The sequence below is a fragment of the Hyperoodon ampullatus genome, assembly GCF_949752795.1.
Source record: "Hyperoodon ampullatus genome assembly, chromosome: 10".
Classification (NCBI taxonomy): domain Eukaryota; kingdom Metazoa; phylum Chordata; class Mammalia; order Artiodactyla; family Ziphiidae; genus Hyperoodon; species Hyperoodon ampullatus.
This window is the reverse complement of record NC_136923.1, coordinates 92,236,602-92,260,735: the sequence shown is the minus strand read 5'-3', so window position 1 is coordinate 92,260,735 and position 24,134 is coordinate 92,236,602. Positions and strand designations below refer to the sequence as shown.

Genomic DNA, 24,134 nt, shown 5'->3' with positions numbered 1-24,134 from the left:
AACAAAGATCTAAAATCAATAATCTAAGTTCTCACCTTAGGAAACTAGAAAAAGAAGAAAAGAAGAAGAATTAGAGCAAAAATCAATGAAGTTGAAAACAGGAAATCAGTAGAGAAAAATCAACAAAATCAAAAGCTTGTTCTTTGAAAAGATCAATAAAATTGATAAGCCTCTAGCCAGGCTAATAACAAAAAAAGAGAGAGGGGACATCTATACAGATAGCATGGAAACTAAAAGGTTAATAAAAGAATACTATAAACAATTCTATGCCCACAAGTTTGATAAGCTAGATGAAATAGACTGATTCCTTGAAAGGCGAATCTGCCAAAACTCATACGAGAAGAAACAATCTGAATAGGCCTGTATCTATTTTAAAAATTGGATTAATAATGAATAACCTTCAAAAATAGAAAACACCAGGCCCAGATTTGTTCACTGGTGACTTTTATCAAACATTTAGGGAAGAAATTATACCAATTCCCTATAATCTCTTTCAGAGGATAGAAACAGAGGGAATACTTTCTAAGTCATTCTATGAGGCTAGCATTACCCTAATGCCAAAATAAAACAAAGACATAAGAAAACTACAGACCTGGGACTTCCCTGATGGTGCAGTGGTTAAGAATCCGCCTGCCAATGCAGGGGACATGGGTTTGAGCCCTGGTCTGGGAAGATGCCACATGCTGAGGAGCAACTAAGCCTGTGTGCCACAACTACTGAGCCTGCACTCTAGAGCCCACGAGCCACAACTACTGAGCCTCTGTGCCACAACTACTGAAGCCCTCATGCCTAAAGCCCATGCTCCGCAACAAGAGAAGCCACTGCAGTGAGAAGCCAGTGCACTGCAATGAAGAGTAGCCCCCATTTGTCACAACTAGAGAAAGCCCTCACGCAGCAACGAGGACCAAAAGCAGCCAAAAATAAATAAAATAAATACATTAAAAAAAAACTACAGACCTGTATCTCTCATGAACATAGATGCAAAAATCTTCAACAAAATATTAGTTAATTAAATCCAAAAATGTATAAAAAGAATTATACACCATGATCAAATTGGGTTTATCCCAGGTATGCAAGATTAGTTCAATATTCAAAAATCAATTAATGTAATCTACCACATCAGCAGACTAAAAAAGAAAAATCGTGATCGCGTCAGTAGATGCAGAAAAAGTATTTGACAAAATCCAACACCCAGGGGCTTCCCTGGTGGCGCAGTGGTTGAGAATCCTCCTGCCAGTGCAGGTCACACGGGTTTGAGCCCTGGTCCGGGAAGATCCCACATGCCATTGAGCAGCTAGGCCTGTGTGCAGCAGCTGCTGAGCCTGCGCTCTGGAGCCCGTGAGCCACAACTGCTCACGCATGCCCTGGAGCCCGAGCTCCGCAGCGGGAGGGGCCGCTGCAGTGAGAGGCCCGTGCACTGCGGTGAGGAGTGGCCCCTGCTCGCAGCAAGTAGAGGAAGCCCGTGCTCAGCAACGAGGACCCAACACAGCCAATCAATCAATCAATCAATGAATGAATGAATGAAAAAAAAGAAAGTATAACTTAAAAAAAAAATCCAACACCCATTCATGATAAAAACTCAGTAAACTAGTACTAGAGAGGAACTTTCTCAACTTATAAAGACTATCTGCAAGAAATCGACAGCTAATATCATACTTAATGATGAGAAACTTGAAGCTTTCCCACTAAGATCAGGTACAAGGCAAGGATGTCCCCTCTCACCAATCCTAGAAATCTTTGCTAATGCAGTTAGGCAAGAAAAGGAATTAAAATGCACATAGATAGGGAAGGAAGATATAAAACTGTCTTTTATCACAGATGACATGATCTTTGTCTATGTAGAAAATTCAAAAGAATTGAGAAGAAACTCCTGGAACTAATTAAGTGATTATAGCAAGCAGCATTTGTTAGATAATTCGTTAGAAATGTAAATACTTGGACCCACCCAAACCTGCCGAATTTGAAACCCTGGGGGTGAGACGTGACAATCTTTTAACAAACCCTCCAGGTGACTATAATGAAAACTCAAGGTTGAGAATTGCTGGTGTAAGTCTTCTTCATGGCCCTTTATATGTCAACACAGATGACTTCATAATCCAGCTTTGTAGGGCCAGTGCTTATGTTTATGTCTACAAAATTAAGCATCTTCAATCTTGCTTTAAGCAAAATCATGAAGTAGGTGAAACTTGTCTTTGGCATCCTATCACCTCTTTTTCTTAGCCCATTTTCCTGTCTTGCTTTCATCTATCAGGTCCCCTTTTACCTCTTCATTGGCTGAAACTCAAGGGACTTCTCCTTTAGGGTGGATTAGAGGGCCCTAAGGAATAAGATCTAAAAATACAATATCTCTAATTGTAAAATGTGGGACATTGGCAGACTCACTGGGGAGGAATGTGAAGATGGCATTGACAGTGACCTTCCCAGGGCCCCAAAATTGCACCTGATGAGCAGATGCCCATTCCCCTGACCTTCAGTCAGAGGAAGAGGATCCCCTTCCCTTGGCTGTCTGGCTGTCAAGAAGAGGGCTGATGCAGTTTCAGAAGATCTGGAAATGCCTTCAGCACAGGCACCCTGGCTGGGTGCTTTTTGCATTTCCTCTAAGTATTTCCTGTACCCTTTCTCCCAGTTGCACCTGTTCATTTTGTCATCCACATGGTACTTTGTGGCCTGTAGCTTCCCAATGAAACAATGGAAAGCTTTGATGAATATTCAGAGATCAATTGAGCTTCCCCAGTGAGTCAGCTCTCTCCCAAGGGGATTAGATGGAAATAAGTCATACTAACTGGTGTCTGCTTGTCCCGAGGCTTGCTTTAAACTGATTACTGAAATTCATTCTCCTACTGTCTAGGACCACAGAACAAGATGGTCCACCAATCTATCTATCTAAGAACCCCAGTTGCCTAAGTGATAATTGCTAGAGTTCAAACAAAATGCACAGCCTTGCCTCTTACCCGAACTGTCCCTTTCCTCTCTGCACACACGTGCTCACAAGCAGATAGATGTGCATGTATACACACAAAGGTCACTGAGGCTCTCTGAGCCTGGCACATGTGTGATAAACTCAGCAAAAACCCTCAATTATTTGTTGTTACTGAAAATCCCTACGTTTGGCTTTTTCTTTCACAATGTTTTGAACTGCCTGAGTGAGCCAAATTCTCCCTTTCAAGTTATCAGAACTCAGCAGGTTCAGTGAAATTGCTCCTAAATAGGATGCTGTCTGGTTGAGGGGACTCATGGAACTTTCCAGAAGTAAGAAGCAGGTAGGTCAGAGTATGTCAAAGGTGGAATGAAAATCCTTTGAAACGTGGACTGATGAAGTTAAAAATGAACATGGTTTAGTGTCTGCTAATCATGCCCAGAGTTCCAGGGAGCTGAAAGAGGTGCACAGCTGAATCCTCAGAAAGATTTGTCTACATAAGCAAAGCGGTAGGGAGAGTTGAAGCAGATAGCTAGATATTCAACCATTCTGTGCTCCAACCTCCACCCCTGTTGTTGAGTGAAAGGCCATGTAGGGGGAGAGACTAATTAATGAAATTGGCCATCTTGGCTAATCAGACCCGCTGGAAAATTGTTCTGTCAGCAACAGGCTAAATGTTGTTTCTAGGGAAAGTAAAAAAGGCCAGTGATAGTGTTCATCTTGGGATAACTACAAAATTATTGTTAATGCACCTCTGAGCTGCAGTTTTAACTGTAGAAGTCAGGCAATCCCAAATTACTGTTCCCGCAGCAACTATAATTCAGCTGACTCCACAAGGCTTGTTGTAGACGAGGACCATACTTCTGTATTATCGTTGTTGGGAGAAGTGCAGTTCTTTTATTTATATCCAAGCAGTGGAGAGTTTTATTTCATAATCTTCTTTTGGAAATGTGGTCATTAGAGACTGACAAAAGTCCTTCTGATCCACTGAAAATACACATTTTGATGTATGGATAAACATTCATGTAGCTCAGAGCTTCACGTTCATAAGGTCATTGTAGCCTCCAGGACAGTAAAATGTGAAAATCCACTATCTCCCTAAGGAATATTCAGAATTTGAGATTTTGAGCAATATAATCGCAGCAATCAGGCTACCAGGACAAAGAGGAGATGGTGTACTCCAAAATGGAAAATATACCCTCATTTAAATATTCATAAGACTTAATCTGTTATGTTGATGGTGATGAATTTGTGATTTTAAATGTAAATGATCTAGAAACCTTGGTCTGCTTTCAAGCATTTTCTTGTCAGTAGGAAAAAAAACCCTTGGATGAAAAATAATGAGAAAAGTTGAGCACTCCCTTTCCCTGTCCCCTGTTCCATCAGGCCTTAGAAGGTTAGGAAGAACACTCTTGCTTGAAACGGAAAATAAACCAATCTCTCATATGGTGGCAAAAGACTCAAGGAATCACCCACATGGTGGCTAGAAATAGTGTGTCAGAGAGGAACAGAGCATGCAAAGGAAAGACATGGGCTTGCCCTCAAAGAAAATAAAACAATGAACAGAAACAGATTCCTCACTATGGCTTAATCTTATTAGACTCTTAGACTAATAAGTAACTTAAAACTTAATAAGAGTATAAGCATATTTTTTAAATGGCATAAGGTGATAGAACAATAAGAATGAAATGCAAAGGGAAATTGAAGTCTAACAAATAAAAACCAAAAACAACATTAATACAGAAATGAAATATAAATCAGAAATGTGCATGTATATGAGACCCTATTGAAAATCTGTTTACCAACAATAGAGAAAACTATTGATACAGTCACAGTAAATACAGATGACAGACAAGGAGATTAAAGGCAGAGAGAGGGAGAGAGAATCTAAATGATATGAAAACATTCAAATATTATACAATATGAGGATAATAATTGGAGTCCCTGAGTAGAGAATCTAACAAATGGAACAAAAGATATTTTGAAAGATATAGTAATATAAGAAAATTTCCCATAAATGAAGAAAGGACCAAATCTATTCCAAGAAATATAACACAGAATGCTCAGAATGCAAACGTAACTCAGTAAAGCCATTAATATCCAAGGATAAAGAAATAATTCTTCAGATGTCAAAATAGAAAAGTCAGTTTCCCACAAGGGAGAAACAAAATCAAGGTGGCTTAGATTTCTGCGTTGCCACATTCACTGCTATGCTGTCTGCATACGGTAAGAGAGAGAGAGACCCAGGGATGTTATATCGAGCCAAGATGTTGTTAAAATATATAGATGACAGGGAGACATGCTTGAGGCTGAAGAACTTAAGCAACTTTAAGACCTTTTTGAAGAACATACTTGATAATGGGAGTCCAGCCAGTTAAAAAAATCAAAATAACTCAGAAATGGAGAAGTCATGGTAAAACAACTGGTGAGAACCACTAGGTAGGTTTAAATGTAGAACTAATTCTCAATAGCTATGGGAATTAATGTTACAGTAAAAATAATAACTAAAAAATATGAAAAATGGGGACCAGAGATAGAAAGAAGTGGGGAAGTCCTTATGTTCTCATCTTTCCCAATAAGGAGTCAATCAGTATTGTCTAAAATTATATCATGTATTAGTTTATAGTATAAACACATAATTATTCCAATTTCTTAATATTTTATATTTTTTTAACTTAGAATCATCATTTAGGACATAATAATTATTACAGTGCAGAAACTTTATTTGAAGCTTATCAATTCTTTCTTTCATTTTTAGTATTCAATTATAATTAAAATTTATACATTTTATTTTAAAAAATGGCACCTAGGATGTGGTCCCATTTTACCAAAGTCCCTCTGCATATAGATCTTAAATGGTGCTGCCATGATGTTCATCTCGCATTAATAATGATTATTTCTAGGTTGTGAGGCATTTTTAAAAAACTTTAATCTTTGTACCTTATGGCACTAAAAAATTATTCTAAATCATTATGCTTTGTCTTATGAGAACAACTGTGTGAATTTTCCTAAAAACTAGAAAAAATGCCAAAACTGACTGATTGTGTGATATGAATATTTGGAATTATTTTCTTCTTGGTACTCTTCTGTAACTTTTTAAATTTAAAAAATTAAAGAATTAATTAATTAGTTAAGCATGGGTAGAAGGTAAGGATGAGGGAATATGGTACCATGTGTTTAAAGACATTCCTATCTGCTCAAGTCCTTTCTGGGGCAGGGTTGAGTCCAGGTAGCACTGAAATCTCCTTCAGATCAGTCTTACTGAACAGTGGTAGAAATCACTAGCTCTCAGTGAGCATGTCTTTTTTTTTTTCCTTCTTTTTAAAATTTTGTATTTTTAAAATTTTTTTTGGAGTATATTTGATTTACAATGTTGTGTTAGTTTCAGGTGTACAGCAAAGTGAATCAGTTATACTTATACATATATCCTTGGTGAGCATATCTTTTATGGGGATGGCTTAAGGGACAATTTTCTTTCCACTAGAAGGTATGGAACAGATTGAGGCATGAAAGAGGACAGGAGAGACACCCTTTGGAAAACAATTGCACTTTGGGGCTCAAACTTTTTTTTAACAGCTTTGTTGAGATATAATTCACATATCATAACATTCACTCTTTTAAAGTATATGATTCAGAGATCTTTAGTATATTCACCAAGTTGTGAAACCATCACCACTGTCTAATTCCAAAACATTTTCATCACCCCCAAAAGAAGCTCCATACTCACTAGCAGTCACTGCCCATTCCTTCCTCCCACCAGCCCCTGGCAGTCACTACTCTACTTTCTGTCTCTGTAGATTGGCTTATTCTGGACATTTCATGTAAGCAGAATCATACAAATGTGGTCTTTTGTGACTGGCTCCATTCACTCAGCATAATGTTTTTAAAGTTCCCCATGTTGTAGCATGGATCAGCACTTCATTTCTTTTGAATGCAGAATAATATTCCATTGTATGGATATACCACATTTTGTTTATCCATTCATCAGTTGATGGACATTCTGGTTCTTTCTCCTTCCTGGCTATTATGAATAGTGCTGCTATGAGCACTTATTTACACGTTTTTGTGTGGACATGAGTTTTCATTTTTCTTGGGTCTATACCTAGAGAGGGAACTGCTGGATCATGTGGTAATGCTCCATTTAGGAGCTCAAACAATTAAGCTTTCCTGTTCCTTTTTGTTCCCAGGCAGAGATGGTGCATAGTGCTTTCCAGGCCCAGCGAGCTTTCCTTCTGATGGCCTCTCAGTACCAGCAACCCCACGAGGTAAGAGCGTATCCTGAGAGCCAGGGCTGCCTGGGGAATGGGCAGTGTAAGGTAGAAAACAGGGAAGCAACAGAACCAGTTACTGTGAGAGACATCCCGAAAATGAGATGTATAGCACTGCAAGTTCTGTCCCTAATCCAGATCGTAGTATGAAACATTTCTAATGTCTTTATAACCTTATTATGGCCAAATTCATACTGCAACAATCAACATCACCAGTTTAAAAGGTCAATTTATTTATGTCATCTGTATCCTATTCTTTTTACTAGTCTCACAGCCACTTTATAATCAAGGAAGTACTTGCTACTAATTTTTAGTTCATACTTTGCGCTGCTTTGTTTTCAAAAACTGTTCACATCTATCCTCACCTGTAAATTCTATGTATGAATTTGATTAGTTCCTATTTAACAAATAGCATTGTTAGGCTCAGTGTGTAATGAATGAAATTATTCATTAAACAATAGATCTACTACCAGCATACCTTGTTAAATAAGAAAAAATAAGAATTGTTGTTTTGACTAAATATTCTGCATCTGAAGTTTGGTAACAACCATATAAATATAAAAGATAATTGAAATATAACACAATAGCTTACATTTAATAGCTCACTTTAAATTCTAAAACAAACTCCTAAAGTTGAAAAAGTTGGGCTGAGAATCCTAGGAAGCTAGGATTTGACTTTCAGAGGGTGAAGCTCGGCTTCATAAAGAACCAAGACCTGGGACCTTACCCTCCCTGGAGCAGTAGGTCCCAGGCCCTGCTGTGCAATGCAGTCACCTGGAAAAGTTTTTCTAAATACCAGTGCCTAGATCTCGCTCCAAGAGGTTCTGGTTTAATTGGTCTGAGGAGTGGTCTTGGCCTTAAGAGGTTTATGAATTCCACAGGTGATTCTAACTTGCAGCCAGGGACTTCCCTGGCGGTCCAATGGCTAAGACTCCGCACTTCCATTGCAGGGGGCACGGGTTCCATCCCTGGTTAGGGAACTAAGATCCCACATGCCGTGCAGTGAGGCCAAAAAAACAAAAACCAGATAACTTGCAGCCAGAGCTGCCAACCCCCACCCTGGATGGATGTACCATGTCCCTCGTGGGAAATGAGGAGTTAGCACACAGTCCAGGCAAGCAGCTTTGTAGGGATGGAGATACTCTGTGTTCCATCGTGGATGCAGTCTCCTCCTTGGCTTTCTCAATCCCTGACTTTTTTCTCTTTGCAAAAGAGAACAGTGAAACTAGGAAATCACAATGTGATACAGCCTTAGCCTACCTTTTCTGTGATTGAAGTGAGAGGAGAGGTGGCTTCATTGCATCATTGAGTCTCAGATGGAGGAAGGAACCATTACTTTCCTGGCCGGTGCTCCACTCAATCCCTTTTCTAAGCACAGAACAAGAGGCCTCTCCATTGGCCGTGCACATAAAAGTCACTCATTAAATATTGGATGATAAAGTAAGTGACTGAACAAATGAATGAATATACTGGGACTGTGGCATCCCCAAATAAGCCATAGTCAGGGATACTGTGTGACTTAGCATGTGGCTATGCAGATTCTTGGGTGTAATATCTGGAGTTGCCCCTTCTTACTCTACTGCATTCTTGATGAAAGGGAGAGGAATGGATGTTTCAGGGGACTCATATCCAGGAAAGGCATTCGTTGGAAATGTTCCCTATAGCACTTATCACAGTACTGCAAGAGTAATAAGCCCCAGAAGATCAGTAGGCAAAATAGAAGGCAGTTTTTTGATGCCCACCTCCCTTTCTGTGCCCTCCCTCTTAACCCAGAGCACTGTCCTAGTTGCTTCCACTCAATAGAAAAGCAGTCCACCAGGCCTGGACATTCCCAGTGTGCATTCTAGAAGATACATCAGAAAGATTATCATAAAACAGATTGTATCTTCTCATAGGAACAATGTTATAATTGTCCATGCCTTCCCCTCTTCTTTCAGGAGAATACTAACTCCTGTAATTTTAACTCTCATTGATAGTGGTCCCCAAACTTTAGCGTGTATGAGAATCGCCTGCAGCGTTGTTAAGACACAGATTGCTGGGCCCCACGTACAGAGTCTCTGATTCAGTAGGTCCTGGGTGAGGCCCAAGAATCTACATTTCTGAAAAGTTCCCATGTGATGGTAATGCTGCTAGGCCAGGGACTACACCCTAAGAGCCTGTGGTGTGTGGATGGCTCTCAAAGTTACGCCTCTAGCCGCCTCTAGATGACTACTTCTCAAACTCTGATCTTCATCTGAATCACCTGGAGATCTTGTTAAAGTGCAGCGTCTGGGTCAGTACATCTAGGATGGGGCCCAAGAGTCTACAGTTTTAACAAGCTCTGGGTGATGCTAATGCTACTGGTCTGTTGCTACATTTTGAGCAGCGAGACAGGCGTCCCCACCTGAAATCCCCACCAGCACAAAATCCCTTCATAGTCAAATAGCAAACTCATGTTCTTTTCTCCTAGCATGTCTATATCAAAGCGGACTGTGTTACGCTACGTTAACAAACATTTCCAAAATTTTAGTGACTTATAAGAGCAGAGGTTTATCTCTTGCTCACCCTACATTCCTATGTATGTATGAAAGTAAGGTGACTTACTTTCTAGAGGATGTTATTAAACAATTATTCATACAGTTATTTACTTAGAGTTATAATAGGACTCTGAGAGAAAATGGTAGAAAATGAATCTTTAAAAGGAATATCAGGCATTGGGAAGATATTTTAGGGTAAGAGGACTTCCCAAGGGGTACCTCCCATCATGCTAATGAAGGTGACCACTTATGCTGCGGAAGCATAAGGCAAGGCCAAACCAACATTAGTCACCTGTGGTCTGAGGGTTGTGTGTGTTAGATGCCCAGACTGGGGCTGAGCACCTGGCCAGCTGGAAGCTAGCAACCTCCTAGAACATCTTGGAATCCACAGTGATGCAAGCATGCAATTAATCAGTCAACAAATATTTATCAAGTGCTTACTGTGGGCCAGGCCCCCTAGGAGACGGGGCAGGGCTTGGAAAAACACATAGAGAGTATTAGATGGGAAGAGACCTTAGAAGGCATCTCTTGCAGCAATCTCAATTTGAAGATGAATCAGAAGAGGTTCAGAGAGAGGGTAACTGGTTTGCTCACTAGTCCCAAAGCTGGTGAATTGCCCCCCAGAACTCTCAACCAGCATGCTTCACCACTACACAGCTGTCTCCAGTGCTCTTCACTGTTGCTTTAAGCCAGAGTGTCAGCCTTCAAAGAGATTAAATTTTGTAGAGGGTCACCATCAAAATGTAAAAGTATTTTATATTTACCAATTATAAGCAAACAGCCAATCAAGCAAGGTAAACCATTAGTACTACCGAAATTCGGGGAAGTAGGGATCTTGCAGACAAGGGTGATCAGGAAAGGCATCATGGAGGAGATAAAATGACAGTCCAAGAGCAGTAATGCAAGTGCTTCTGATGTAATTACACTAATATTAGTAAAGTGGTGAATTTACTTAGCACAAACTCAAAAAAATAGTTTCCTGGATTAAATATGTTTGGGAAAATCCCATACTCTGTTCACTGAAGAAGCATGTAAAATATTATTTAAACCTACATTTTCCCAGACTTATTTGACCGTGGATGCTTTTTGTAGAGGGACCTCTGTTCGTGTCCTGTGGGAGGCTGGTGTACATTTCTTTTAAGTTGTTCTAAATGCTTGATGGTCGTTGCTTTTGGTAGATTCTAACTATGAGCAGGGATTCTAAGACCACCTCCAAGAGCCCCACGGCCTAACGTACATACACGCCCAGTATAATCCTCTCCCCTTGAGTGTAGGAATGAGCTGTGAATTTATGGGATATCGATCCCTTGATTAGGGGGGTGATGGGATAGTCACTCCAGTGATTATGGAATGTCACGTAAGACTGTCATGGTGGCTGTAGAGAGATTCTCCTGCTGGCCTTGAACACATGAGCTACCACATTGTAAGAGGGCAGCCTCTAGAAGCTGAGAGGGACCCTCTGCTGACAGCCAGCAGTAAAACAAAGACTTCAGTCCCACAAGTGTACGAAATCAAATTCTGCCAATGACAGTGTGCACTTTGAAGGGGACCCAAAGCTCCAGATAGAAATGTAGCCTTGCCGACACCTTGATTTCAGCCCTGTGAGACCCTGAGCAGAGAATATAGCTTCACCTTGCCCAGAAGCTGTGAGATGGTAAATGTATATTGTTTTAAGCCACTAAGTTTGTGGTAATTCATTTTGCACCAATAGAGAACTCATCCAGATTGCCTTGATTCCCTCCTCCTTGCCAGACTCTAAAACAGTTAATTGGTTTTTTAAATAAGGCCGTGAGCCACAGACCAAAATGTGAAGCCACCCTACCATTTGCTTCTCCTTCGCTGTCCCCCACCCCCATTCCTCCACCTTCACTCCTCCATTTATCCTGGAAGAAGTAAGATAAGAGATTCGCCTGCAGCCCTGGTTGACAATGATGACAATCCAATTTCAAATTTCCTTTCTCATTTTGGACTAAGAAGCACGTTTCTTACATTCTCTATTATGAAGGGTTTCAAATTTTTCAACCTTGACCCATAGGAAAAAATGTATTTTATTTCATCACCCAGTTTCTCAAAACAACAGTTATCCTTATCATGTACAGTTCATTATGATATATTTCATCTAGTCCATTCTATCGCTCTGTTCTTTTCTTCTTTTTTTAAAGACAGTTCATGACCCGCTGAATTGATTTCATGATGTACTAATGGGTCATCACATCTTGCACTTTGAAAGCACCCCTCTCATACTACAGACATATTACAACGCTCATGATATAGATCAACTTATAAAACATGTGCAGAACATGCTTTTCTTCTCTCCCCTTGTTGTAATTTATAAAAATGATCTTTGGGCAAAAGATTGTTCTAGTCCTTACAGTATCGTTGTTAAGAATTTTAGCAACAATTTAAAAAGCCTGTCTTTTCCCAGTTGATAGAAGGAGTCTCACATGGCAAATGGCCAAGAAATCCCTCTTGTATACGTGCAGAATTTTTCAAGGGACCCGGGCGCACTCAACTCTTCATTTACGTTTATACCAGTTGGATCTAGGGAAAACAGGATATTTCTAATTCACAAGCATGTAAAGTGAAGTTCAGTGACACATTAATGACCTGGCCATGGGATCTAGACCTGGACCCATTACTTTACTCACCATCCAAAGTTCTTTTCACACTACACATAAAAAGAACTGCACTGCACAGTCATTTATAGGAGTTACATGGCCAAATAAAACTGTAGAAAGTGTTCAGTTAATTGGGAGTGGGGAAATGACTTCTCTTGGCATTGAGACATCTCGTATCACCAGGGAGAGCTGTGAAAGAGAATCTTTAATCATCTCTACCATGAGTGGCCCCCAAAGTTTAGCCTGAGCTGAAAATGTAACTTCTACTGGACCAGTGCTTCTGAAGCCCTGGATGGGCATCACCCCCAAGGAAGGCTATCGCCAGGGGTTTTGGGAGGTCTTCCACCTGGGCCCCACCACCTCTAGCCCTGGTTAATTTTGGACAGGTAGGAAGCACCGGTGTGGTGGAGAACCATGTCTGTTGTGCCGTAAGTCAGAAGGCATTGCGTTCCTTCCTACGCACACTTTCCATATTTTCTCCAACATGCCTTACGCTGCTAAGACCGGACAGTGAAATTGTGTGTGTGTATGTGTGTTTGCATGGACTTAATGTGTACCGGTTTCTGACTAAAGGGAAGTTTGGTTTCCGACGAAAGGGAAGATAATTTATGGTCATTGACTGGTCTGTAGATTTTATTCTATTAAAAAAAACTGGAAGTCTGAGTTTTTTATTCCTCCAGAAGTGACAGAAAGAGTTTCTATTACCCCTCCCTCTCCTTTTCTCTCTTTATTTGGGCTTGCATTTTTTTTTTTTTTTTTTTTGTGGTACGCGGGCCTCTCACTGCCGTGGCCTCTCCCGTTGTGGAGCACAGGCTCCAGACGCGCAGGCCCAGCGGCCATGGCTCACGGGCCCAGTCGCTCCGTGGCATGTGGGATCCTCCCAGACCGGGGCACGAACCCATGTCCCCTGCATCGGCAGGCGGACTCTCAACCACTGCGCCACCAGGGAAGCCCTGGGCTTGCATTTTAAAAGGAAATAGTGCCTTCCTGTGCATGGAGCAAGGATCTAAAACAGTTTTTGTCCTTTCATTGTCTAAACAGTCGGAGAAATTAGAAGGGAAAGGAAGATGAGAGGCCCCTTCCGTCCATTCCTCCATCTAGTGATACACATGCCCCAACACGGTGCTCTGTTCAGAGCACTCAGTAAGGGTTTTCTAAGGCATGGGGCAGTCATCCAATTTGTTGATAATTTATTGATCTTAAACTAAACAAGAAAGCCTAGTTAAAAAAAAAAAAAAAAAAGCCTAGTACCGTTAACCTTAGGACTTGAGCTAATTACATCGGCACACTGGTAGATCCAGATTACTCATGGGTTTATGCCCATATGTTTGAGATTTTCATAAAACGTATTAATTTGTGGGGGTGGTTAAGAGGAGAGACTGCGGACTTGGGCCTACCTGGATCTGAGTCCCAGATCTTCTGCTCATTAGCTCTGCTAATCCAAATGCAAGAAAAACAAATTCATTGGTGTCTCCTACATTTGAGAATCTTTTCTCTTTTTCCGGGTGACCACTGACAAACTAATCTGGTAAAGTCCACAAGACATTCCCACTGAGCCACTCTAACCTAACCAACTTGTCAAGTTACTCACTTAGGAGAAGGCAGTTGAACACTCTTTGCCCATGTTTCCTTCCTTCCTTCCTTCCTTCCTTCCTTCCTTCGTTCCTTCCTTCAGCATGCAGGATCTTAGTTCCCCAACCAGGGGTTGAACCCACGCCTCCTGCAGTGGAAGCACAGAGCCTTAACCACTGAACTGCCAGGGAAGTCCCTCCTTTTTTTTTTTTTTTTTTTTTGTGGTATGAGGGCCTCTCACTGCTGTGGCCTCTCCCGTTGTGGAGCACAGGCTCCGGACGCGCAGACTCAGCGGCCATGGCTCACGGGCCCAGCTGCCCCTCAGCATGTGGGATCTTCCCGGACCGGGGCACGAACCCGTGTCCCCTGCATCGGCAGGCGGACTCTCACCCACTGCACCACCAGGGAAGCCCCCTCCTTATTTTTAAATAGGGATAATAGTTCCTCTCTCACAGAGTTATTGTGAGGATTGAATGAGAAAAAGCATGCAAGGGTCAGGTGACTGAGTAGGAGAATTCAGTGTTAGGGCAGTCCAGCTGCTTTAGGAAAAAGTCCCTAATTCTTAATGACTGAACATCGTAGACATTTATCTTCTTGCTCACCTAAGGTCTTCTCTGGTGTTTTTGGTTGACAGTCTTCCATATGGTCATTCAGGGAACCAGGCTTCCTCTATCTTTCAGCCCCTACCTGGCTCTAAGTCCTCAGCCATTGAATTGGGAAAGAGAACACAGGATCATTCCTGGGAAGGCTTTATGGGTCAGACCTGGAAGTGGCATGTGTCACCTCTACTTTCATTCAGTCTCTTGGACATTCCTAGCTGCAAGGGAGGTGGCAAGTTTAATCAACCTGTACGCTGGGAAGGAGGAATTCACAGATTTGTTGAGCATGTCACCAATCTGCCAGAGTGGGTAATTTGGCTTGACTAAAATGAAGTCTTTCTCAGTGGAAATACCTTTCTAAACACTCAAGTGGGTTTTCCAGGCTAATCCCCAAATTCCCATCCAGAGAAAGACAAGAAAACTTTCAAATCTAGCTGTTGAATTTATTTTTATTGTTTTGGGATATATAGAGAAAGATAGAGATATAGATACATGTATATAGGTATCTCAGAGTTTCTTTTAATTAGAATGAGTTCATCCTTTTTTGCCTCTGTAATGTTTTACCGTAAGGTGAAAAATTATTGTCCCATATTTAAAAATGCCAAGCAAAGTAGTCATGTGACTTTGATCTCAGAGCATGGCTTGAGTAAATTAGGTTGTGCTAGTGGCAGGTCTGGAAATTGTAAAGGAATAGCAAACGATTGAACAAAGCCAAACTCCTAAGTGTTCCTTAAGTCCGTGCCCAGAAAATGTCACAGCGTAGCTCAGTCAGGATTGCTGAATCTTCTTGAAAGATTTGGCCATGATTAGTGCTGCCAAGTTCTCTTGTTAGGGGACATATGACAGGTAACATAATGCAATAAAATAACTCTGGCCCTAATGTAAAATGAAACACTTACTTTAAAAGATGGCCTTAAAGCTTTTTGTCTTCATATGCTATCAAGAAAATATTCTTTTGAGTAACTGCTATTAATTATATGTGCTGACCGAGTATTTTTAATGGATTTTTAAATATGTAATTCTACATTTATCTGGAAAACAGGAAAATAAAACTGCAAGAAAAATAAAAATTAACAGGTTTTCATCTTTTGTGTCATGCTCAGTTATGTTTTCATTTAACAGTGGTATTTCCCAGTGGACAGAATTTCAAAGAGGAGTAGCACTTTACAATCTAACCAGTGACTCACTTTATGGCCTTTTCCAAATTAACTCTATATTTTCACTTCATAAATATGTATAAGTTTTGACTCATTAATATTGCTAAATGGGTGGTTCTCTTCATTACCAACCCAAAAGCACTCAAAGGCAATATACGCTTTTAATTTCTAGAGAAGGGCTTCCTTGGTGGCGCAGTGGTTGAGAGTCCGCCTGCCGATGCAGGGGACACGGGTTCATGCCCCGGTCTGGGAAGATCCCACATGCCGTGGAGCGGCTGGGCCCGTGAGCCATGGCCGCTGAGCCTGCGCGTCCGGAGCCTGTGCTCCGGAGCCTGTGCTCCGCAACGGGAGAGGCCACAACAGTGAGAGGCCCGCGTACTGCAAAAAAATAAATAAATAAATAAATAATTTCTAGAGAAGAGATAGGCTTAAACCCAACTGAAACATCTGCTCAAATACAATCTATGAAGAGCAGGTAAAAGCTGGCTACATACAGATAACCTACAGGATTGAATGTTTTGTAACCAGCAGCTTCCTGAGTAGCATTTCATGTTATAGTTGGAGAAGTGAGGCAAAAAGAAGCCTTTGCTTTTCATATGAGCCTTTCCAGGGCCAGAACGTTACCTTGGTAATTACACGCTGGCTCCTTGTGAAGGCTGGTGTAGATGCTGGTTAATGAAGAATAAAGCACCCAGGAAGGAAGGAGAGGAAGAGGTTTGTATGATATCATCAGGGTCTGCTTGAGTTGACAGCCTGAAGCTACCCAGTCAGGGCTGAATCCCAACAGGAAAGCTAATCATTAGTTTATCAGAATGCAGAGAGGAGGATAATCAGAAAAGAGGGTAATTCTGTCATTCTTCTGCCAGACTGTTTGCTTTAGCAACATAAAGCTGTGAATGAGCCCGTGAGCTGTGACCATGGGTTAGTAGCTTTGTAGGTATTTAGAAACCCAGGACTGTGGAGGCAGAATGGATTTGCTAAGACCCTGTCCTGTTGGACATCACTCATGGTGACTTTTTTTTTAATCTGATAAGGCACATTAGCTCATTTCTCTTTGTGTAAGACATGAATTAGATAATGAATGGCTTCCCAAAGGAAGCGAGGTGGTTATCACACACAGGGGATTTGGGGGATTATCTGAGGGGGTAAAGGTTAATAAAGAAGGATAATATCCTTTGTTTTATCAACTATTTCATACTAAGTTTGTTACAATTCCAGACTGCCTTGATGGCAAATTCTACATAAAGGTTAGAACTACGTATATGTCTAGGGAATTTTTCATACTCCATTTAGTCAAGTGTTGGGATCACTTTGTATTTTTAATAAAATGACTTTCAACTCTTTCTCATTCTCCACTGTGAAGCTTCATATTTGCTTGCTAGACACTATAAATCTGATATTTCAAAATTGGTAGGGTTACATGTTTTTCTCTTGCAGCCTGATTCAAAAATTAATTTTAATAGTGGTCATTGACGTCGTTCAACAAATCTTTTTAAAAGCCATACATATTTTGGCCTTTGGATTTGGTACTTGTTCATCATTTCAGTAGCCTTAATCTGAGTTCTCTTTGCAAGACATAGCTTCTATCATCTGTACAAAGCTGTATATGTGAAAATAGCAGACAGGGAGAAGGTAATTCCAGCTGACATTCCAGTCTGGATCCGCTGTCATAAATTACTTAGCAGAGGGCATGGTCCGTTACTTTTTATGGTCATGTTCTATATTTGTATGTGCTGTGGGTCGGATCACATGACAGAAACATCATTTGATATTAGTGTTTATGTGCACCAACTAGTGAGGGCTGGATTTAAGCTTCACTGTGCAGCACTTTTAATTTGTATACTTAGCTCTTAATTGAAAATGCAGACACTCCCCTAAGTACTAAAATTACAAATAATCCAGAATAAATTTTACATAACTGTTTTTAGGAGAAGACAAACTACTGCATATCCTAACTAATTGAAATGCACTATGCCTTCCAGAGATTTTAAAACGTAAATTTTGAACATGAACAAGTCAACATCACCAGAATAATAAAGACCCATACTCACCACTTTACATCATCCAGCCCCTCCTCTAAGTTGAACAAGAGAGTGTCTTACTACTGATGGCAGTTTCTTTTAATGAAGGTACATTTCCCAAACTAATTGAGAGAAGAAAACACATACGTGCCTTTTCCCCCCTCTGCCTTCCACATTGCTTTTCCCACTGCAGCTGAAAATTTAGGTTTCTAGCAGCAAACACCTAGAGAATGGACGATTACTTCTTTTCATAAACTAAACAGGAAAAAAGAATGTCAGGTTTTGGTGGATTAACTGCTGTGAGCATTAGTGTTTCTATATCTGGAATCACTTATTAGATAAATTTCCCTGTTAAGTAGTGACTTCAGATCTTTGTTAAACCCTGTTCACCTTACATACTCCAGCCTTCTTTAATTTCCTCAACTCTATTAATTTATTTCTCGGGGCTTTTTTTTTTTTTAACCAAACATTTATTGGATCCCTCCTGTATAGCAGTCACAGCATTTGGCATTTCTACATCTATCATTACCTCATTTGTATGAGAACATACTTTGGAAAAATAGGGTCTGGGTGATGTTACTTGTCATGATTCATATATTCCTGCACTTATCTTCGTTGTTACTGCCCTCACGCTACCACCACGACCACCATTCGAACTTTCCCACCCACTCTCCTCTCTTAAGGAACATATGCAGTATGCCTTCTGACGGTCTCTTTATAGCTTTGAACGTCCTCAGTACCTTTATGGTAGTTTCTGTCAAAACAAAAGTAACTTGTTTATGTGTTATTTTAGAAACATTCCACTGTTATTTTTTGTGCATGTTTTCCATCCCCTCAACAAGATTCTAAGAGCTTCCAGGAGCTTTATAGTTGGTGTGTCTTTGCTTTTCATTGTGGTCTTAACTATATTTTATTTGATGTCAAGTTTGATAAAAAGACAAGCTCTGGCTCCTGACACTTTTGGTTGGTTTGAGGGATAAAAGCTGGGTTAATAGATTCCAGTGGCACAGGAAGGGGACAGAGGAACAGAGTGAAATGACATTTTTATTTAGTGATACTGTTATCTTTTACAAAAAAAAAAAGGAACTTGATATTTGGAGGTATGTTTGATACAGATTGAGATATCAATTGAGGTTATAACTGCTAAAATGTAAGTCACGGATCAGCCACATAGAATTAGTCTTGAAAATGTATTCCTTACGGGGAAATTTGGAAAAGGGAAGGTCAGAGGAAGAACAAGTGGTGTGGGGTTAGTAAGGCATTTCATTTCAAGGATGCCGTTTCTCTTATGCACACTTTCACAAAACGAGTGCCTCTGAGGCTACCACAGAATGTTTCATTTTTGAATGTGTGGAGCGAATGACAAGAAATGATCACAGCCAGATTTGGGTGACAGATGTAGCTCAAGCATTCAATGATGTTAGAATATAGGTTCTGGGAAGAGTGTGCTGACTAAATTCACATGGGCTGTGGAGATCCAGCTGGCCTGATATTTAAATGCTGTTGGAAAATGTTCCAATTAGATGGTTTCTTCCCTATATGGAGTTTTCATGTAAATTGTGAAGAATGGTACTTTCTTGGGGTGGTGAAATTGTCGTGAGTGTCCAACACCAGCCCTCTGAAGCTGGTAATTTCACAGTTAGAGCCACAGCGACTGCGGTGCAGAAGAACTTCAGGCTTTCTTTCGCCTTTGTCCACTTGAGTTCTCTATACAGGATAATGGGCAGCACATCACCCAAATCAGATTTCAATGATTCAAACAACAGGAGTACCATCATTTTCTTTGGCTGGATATCCTGTGGTTGAATGTGTTCAGGATTCCTCCTGGAAAGTCATAAATTGGATTCTGTTTTCCCACAGGAATAGGGATATAATTTGAAACTTCATGTTTTACCAACCCGACAGCAAATGAAGCACAGACAGGGCAAACTACACATCATAAAAACCAAGATACAACTAAAACATTATAATTATTTAAAACGGGGAAATGTGGCTCCACGTCCTGTAAAGTGGTTATAAATATGCTCTTCACTTTAATCATGAGTCGCTAATGAATTTTAACTGCATATGCCACACATAAAAAATCTATATTATAACTTACCAATCTGAAACTGACGATGGCTCTAGTAAATATTCATCAATAGTAATTTTACTTGACTTTTTTTAGAATTTGAAGGATCTTTTTGCAGAGATGTACTGGATGATCCATTATCTTTGAAATATTTTTTGTGGGAAAATGAGAACACTTGCCTCTTTTCCTCTTTTGACAGGATTTCTCTGGTCTAGACAGAGACATTCAGAATCATTCTGTAATTCTCTAATACTGTACCTGAGATTGAATCATCCTTTTCAAAAATAGCAACCAAAGAATCACAGCATTCAGAGATCTTATCAAGGACTGTGTTTGGGATGGGACTTTTTGTTCTGATCGTCCCAGTCAACTTTTCTTTGTTGATATTTGAAGATATATTTGGTACGGATTGAGGTATCCCTCTTTGCTGAGTCAGAGAGGAGCAATGGGAGGAAGGACAGCGAAGAAGGATAACCATATCCCCTTTTTTATCAGTTAGAAGAGAGGGAGGAGGTTTTAAGCCAGGCATGTGGCTGTGCACCTGGGAGCTTTCTAGCACATGACCTCTCAAATCCACTCTGCTCTTGTTTTCTTCTTCGAGTCTTTGTCCATCATTTGCAGCCCCCAAGGCCCGGAAAGCGTTAGAAAGTAGGTGTTAATTCGTAAGAAGGCAGCAATAAAGGAGTGAAGCTGTGAAATACAGGGCTGCCCGTGCTGTTACAACACGTCATCAAACCACTTTCATTTCCTTTGACTTGTTATTAATATCTCTATTTCGAGTCAGGTTACCCTAAACTTCGTTGTTTTCCCTGGATCGATGGACTCCTTAAGCTCTTCGGTTGTCCCTGGCACTGCATTAATTTGCTTGTTGACTTAGGTTGTGAGTAATCCCTTCAATTACTGCCAGTCAGTACCAGGGAGGGATTAATATAATAGAATGTGATTATTCAGTACTTCTGAGCGATGAACACCCAGCCCTGTGTCCAGTGCCCATTGTAGGTGCTCAATAAGAGACGGAGTGAATCAACCATCTAAAACCGACAGAACCCCAGACATGCAGGATGGTTAAGCCCTTCTCCCCAGATCACTTATTAAATGAAGATCTGGGAACCTTCTCTTGCCTTTGTGTTTGTGGAAACAGACAGTACATGGAAAGTCAACCCCAATCACTTTTTACAGTGAGAGAATCTCAGGGAGTCTGGAAGAGCAGAGTCTTCTCTCCGTACTTATGGGATAAATGTTCTCTGGCAGAAAGGAGATTCATACTCAACAAGACCATAGGAAGACCTTAGCATAACTACCTCCTGGCCTATGGGTTGGTTATAAAAACATATATTATTATTCCCACATAGATAAGGAATAAAGCACAGAAAGATTACTCATTTGGTATCCCTCAATAAGAGCAAAAGAGATTGAAAGCCAAGGTTTTCCAATCTGATTATGAATATATCACCTCAATCTCTCTTTCATTTGGCTTTTTGGCTCCTTTTTATTTTCTTAAAATGCTAATTAAACTGTGTTCTTCCTACCTGAACATCAAGATAACTGGCTTATAAGATCTCCCAATTTGTGGATGTCACCACAGATTTCACCACTGAGCTTTTTATTGGTCTGAAGTGTTTTGTTTTTTTCTGTGTGGAACACTTACTTTACTAATGATGGGTCTTCAAGATGGATTTAGCTCATTTAAAAAGAGTACTTTTGCTGAAATTTCTATGACTTGCTCATTTTCTTGACTCTTCAAAGAGGATGAACATTGTACCATTTTGTCCCTGGTTTTTTTTTTGTTTTGTTTTTAAAAAAATGAGTTTAAGAAATTCTAAAGGAAATAACGTAAGGAACATTATGCTCGAATGACATATTATTTCACACCCTCCTCAGTTCTATGTCAAAGTATTTTTTTCTGTTTTTAACATAGAACATAATTAAATATTCACATTTTTTCATATCAACAAAATCCATATATTTGTAATTTTAATAGACATACTGTATTCCATAATTATGTATGACATGATTTGATTGGGCATTCATCTATTTCTGAGTTACTTTTAGTTAATCATAAATTCTTATGATCCATATCTTAATTCTTCTATTCTACAAAATATTTTAACCCGTACATGTAAAACAATATTTGTCTTAATAAAGCAGAATGAGTAGAGAGTTGCATCAAACAATAATCAGTCTTTATAAAGAACAAACCACCCTCCAATGTCCTCTGCTAAGCTTAGGGAGAAATCCTGAAGAGCTGGGGTGGAAGGATAGTTTCAAGAGGTGAAATTCTAAAAGAAATTTAAGGTACAGGGATTGGGCCATGGCTTGCCTCTTTTATTGATATTATTTATAAGAAAAAAAGTTTTTACCTGTATGATATTGCTTAAATAGAATTCAGTTAATACTGTTTTTCTAATATTTGTGAATATTGTATTATATGTGTATGTTTATTAAATGTGACTGTCTCCCTTATGTGATAGATTTTGGTGCAAGACCTGTTTTTATTGAAAAGAAAATATTTTCAACTCTGCCATTTAGGTTCTCTCATATACCTGTTAGTTTCTCCTTAACTACTGCAATTTCCATTTTTGTCTCTATTCTTTGTTCAGCTTTATTTCTATGCTTTGTTCAGGCATGTCTTGAACAGTGTTTGTTATGCAATTACTAGTTTTATTTCTTCTTGCAATTTCCTCACTTTTCTCATATGTATTTTTTTATGTTGCTTGGGACATAAACAGTTACTGTTTTAGATAGATTGTGTCTGTTGCAATCCGATTGTGTCTGTTGCCATTGTGATAGTTGCAATCCCTCACTGCATTTTATTCAGGATCCTTTTTTTAATCTGATAGCATTATAAGTATCCTTGTTTGTTTGACCTCCTTCTAATTTCTTTGGAAACTTATCTAATCAATCATTCCCTTCTTTCTCCCTACTGACCCCTTCTGTTTAATCTGCAAACCAAATCAAGTTTCTCTCTCCTTTAAAAAAACAAACAAACAAGAATGGCTTCCTTGACCACCTACACCATCTCTTTCCTCCCCTTTACTGCCACACATCTTAAGAAGACTCTGTCCTCTCTCTCTGTCACTTCCCTGTCACTGTTCAGTCTCCTGTCATCTGTCTTCACTCCTTATCGTTTTACCAGAAAAGACTTTCCCATTGCCATGGTATCTTCCTAATTGACCTCATTCCATTCAGCTTCCTTGAAGAATTTTTATCAATGACCGTCACTCTCCTCAAAGTTTATCCTTCCCTTGGGAATGAACTTTATTCTTTCTAAGTTCTCTGTTTCATTTAATTTCTTTCTCTGACTTCTCTTCCTTCCTCTACCGTTTAAATGTATATATTCCTTCAATATTTCACTCTTTATCAGCCGAAGAGGACTTTCTCAAACATAGTCTCTCCCTGGTCCATTTCATCAGTGTCCCTGGTGGTATCAGTCACCCCTATGCTAATGGTGCCAACTGTCCATCTCTAGATTCCAGGCCTTACTCCTTAGCCCTGGGTCTGGATTAACCCTGAGTGAGCCTCAAATGGACTTTATTTGGAGACACACAGACATCTCACCCAAACTCTGTTCTCCTTCCTGGTTCTTTCTCTCAATTGTTGGAACCCCGAACCACCCCGTCACCTAAGCTAGAAACTCTTAAGTCTTTCTGACTTCTCCTTGTCCTTCACCCCTCATGTCTAACCAATCTCTGAGTCCTGACAGCACCCTGACCACAAGAATCTACGGGATCTAAAACCTTTGCTTCATTCCCAGGGCCCTAATGCAGAAAAAGGAAAGGGTGAGAGAGAAGAAAGGAAGAAGGAAGGAAGGAAGGAAAAAAGAAGGAAGAGGGGAGGAAGGAGGAGAGGAGAATGAAGGAAGGGATAAAAGAAGGTGGGAAAAAGAAGGAAGGAGAGAGACAGAAAGAAGAGAAGAGAGAAAGAAAGGGAGAAGATGGACAAAGATCACCTGCTTTTTAAATTTTTTAAGTAAAGGTATTACAAGCATGCTTTTTAAAAAAACAAATAAAGAAAAGACATAAGAAGAAGGAAAAATCCCACCACTCACTGACAGACACTATAGGTTTAGCCTCTTACAACTGCTCTCTCTGCCTCAAAGCTCTCTCTCCTCCGATCTGTTCCCCATTCCTTCATCATAGGTACTGTTACAAGACAAAGTGAACGAACAGAAAACAAAATTAATCTGGAATCCTGCCATTGTTTCCCATGGCCTGTGCAATCAATTCTATAGACTCCATAGGATTACATTCAAGGCCCTTTGCAATGTATTGTTTCTGCATCTGAATCCTCTCCCCAGAATTCCACCCTGACAACAAATCCAGTATCCCCGTCACGCTGGAGGACCAAAGTTCTGGGAACATGTATGTTTTCATGCCTATGCATGAGCAAAGGAAT

General features: G+C 40.1%; 1 protein-coding gene across 1 annotated transcript in view; it reads left to right on the top strand.

The window, feature by feature from the left end:
- Positions 1-24,134, top strand: part of CAP2 (cyclase associated actin cytoskeleton regulatory protein 2) — a gene marked incomplete at both ends in the record, with an annotated part of 108,147 nt that overhangs the window by 20,424 nt on the left and 63,589 nt on the right. Inside the window, one exon of the mRNA XM_079713036.1 lies at positions 7,105-7,182. Within this exon, the coding sequence (XP_079569162.1) occupies positions 7,105-7,182 (78 nt within the window). The remainder of the gene's footprint in view (positions 1-7,104; positions 7,183-24,134) is intronic.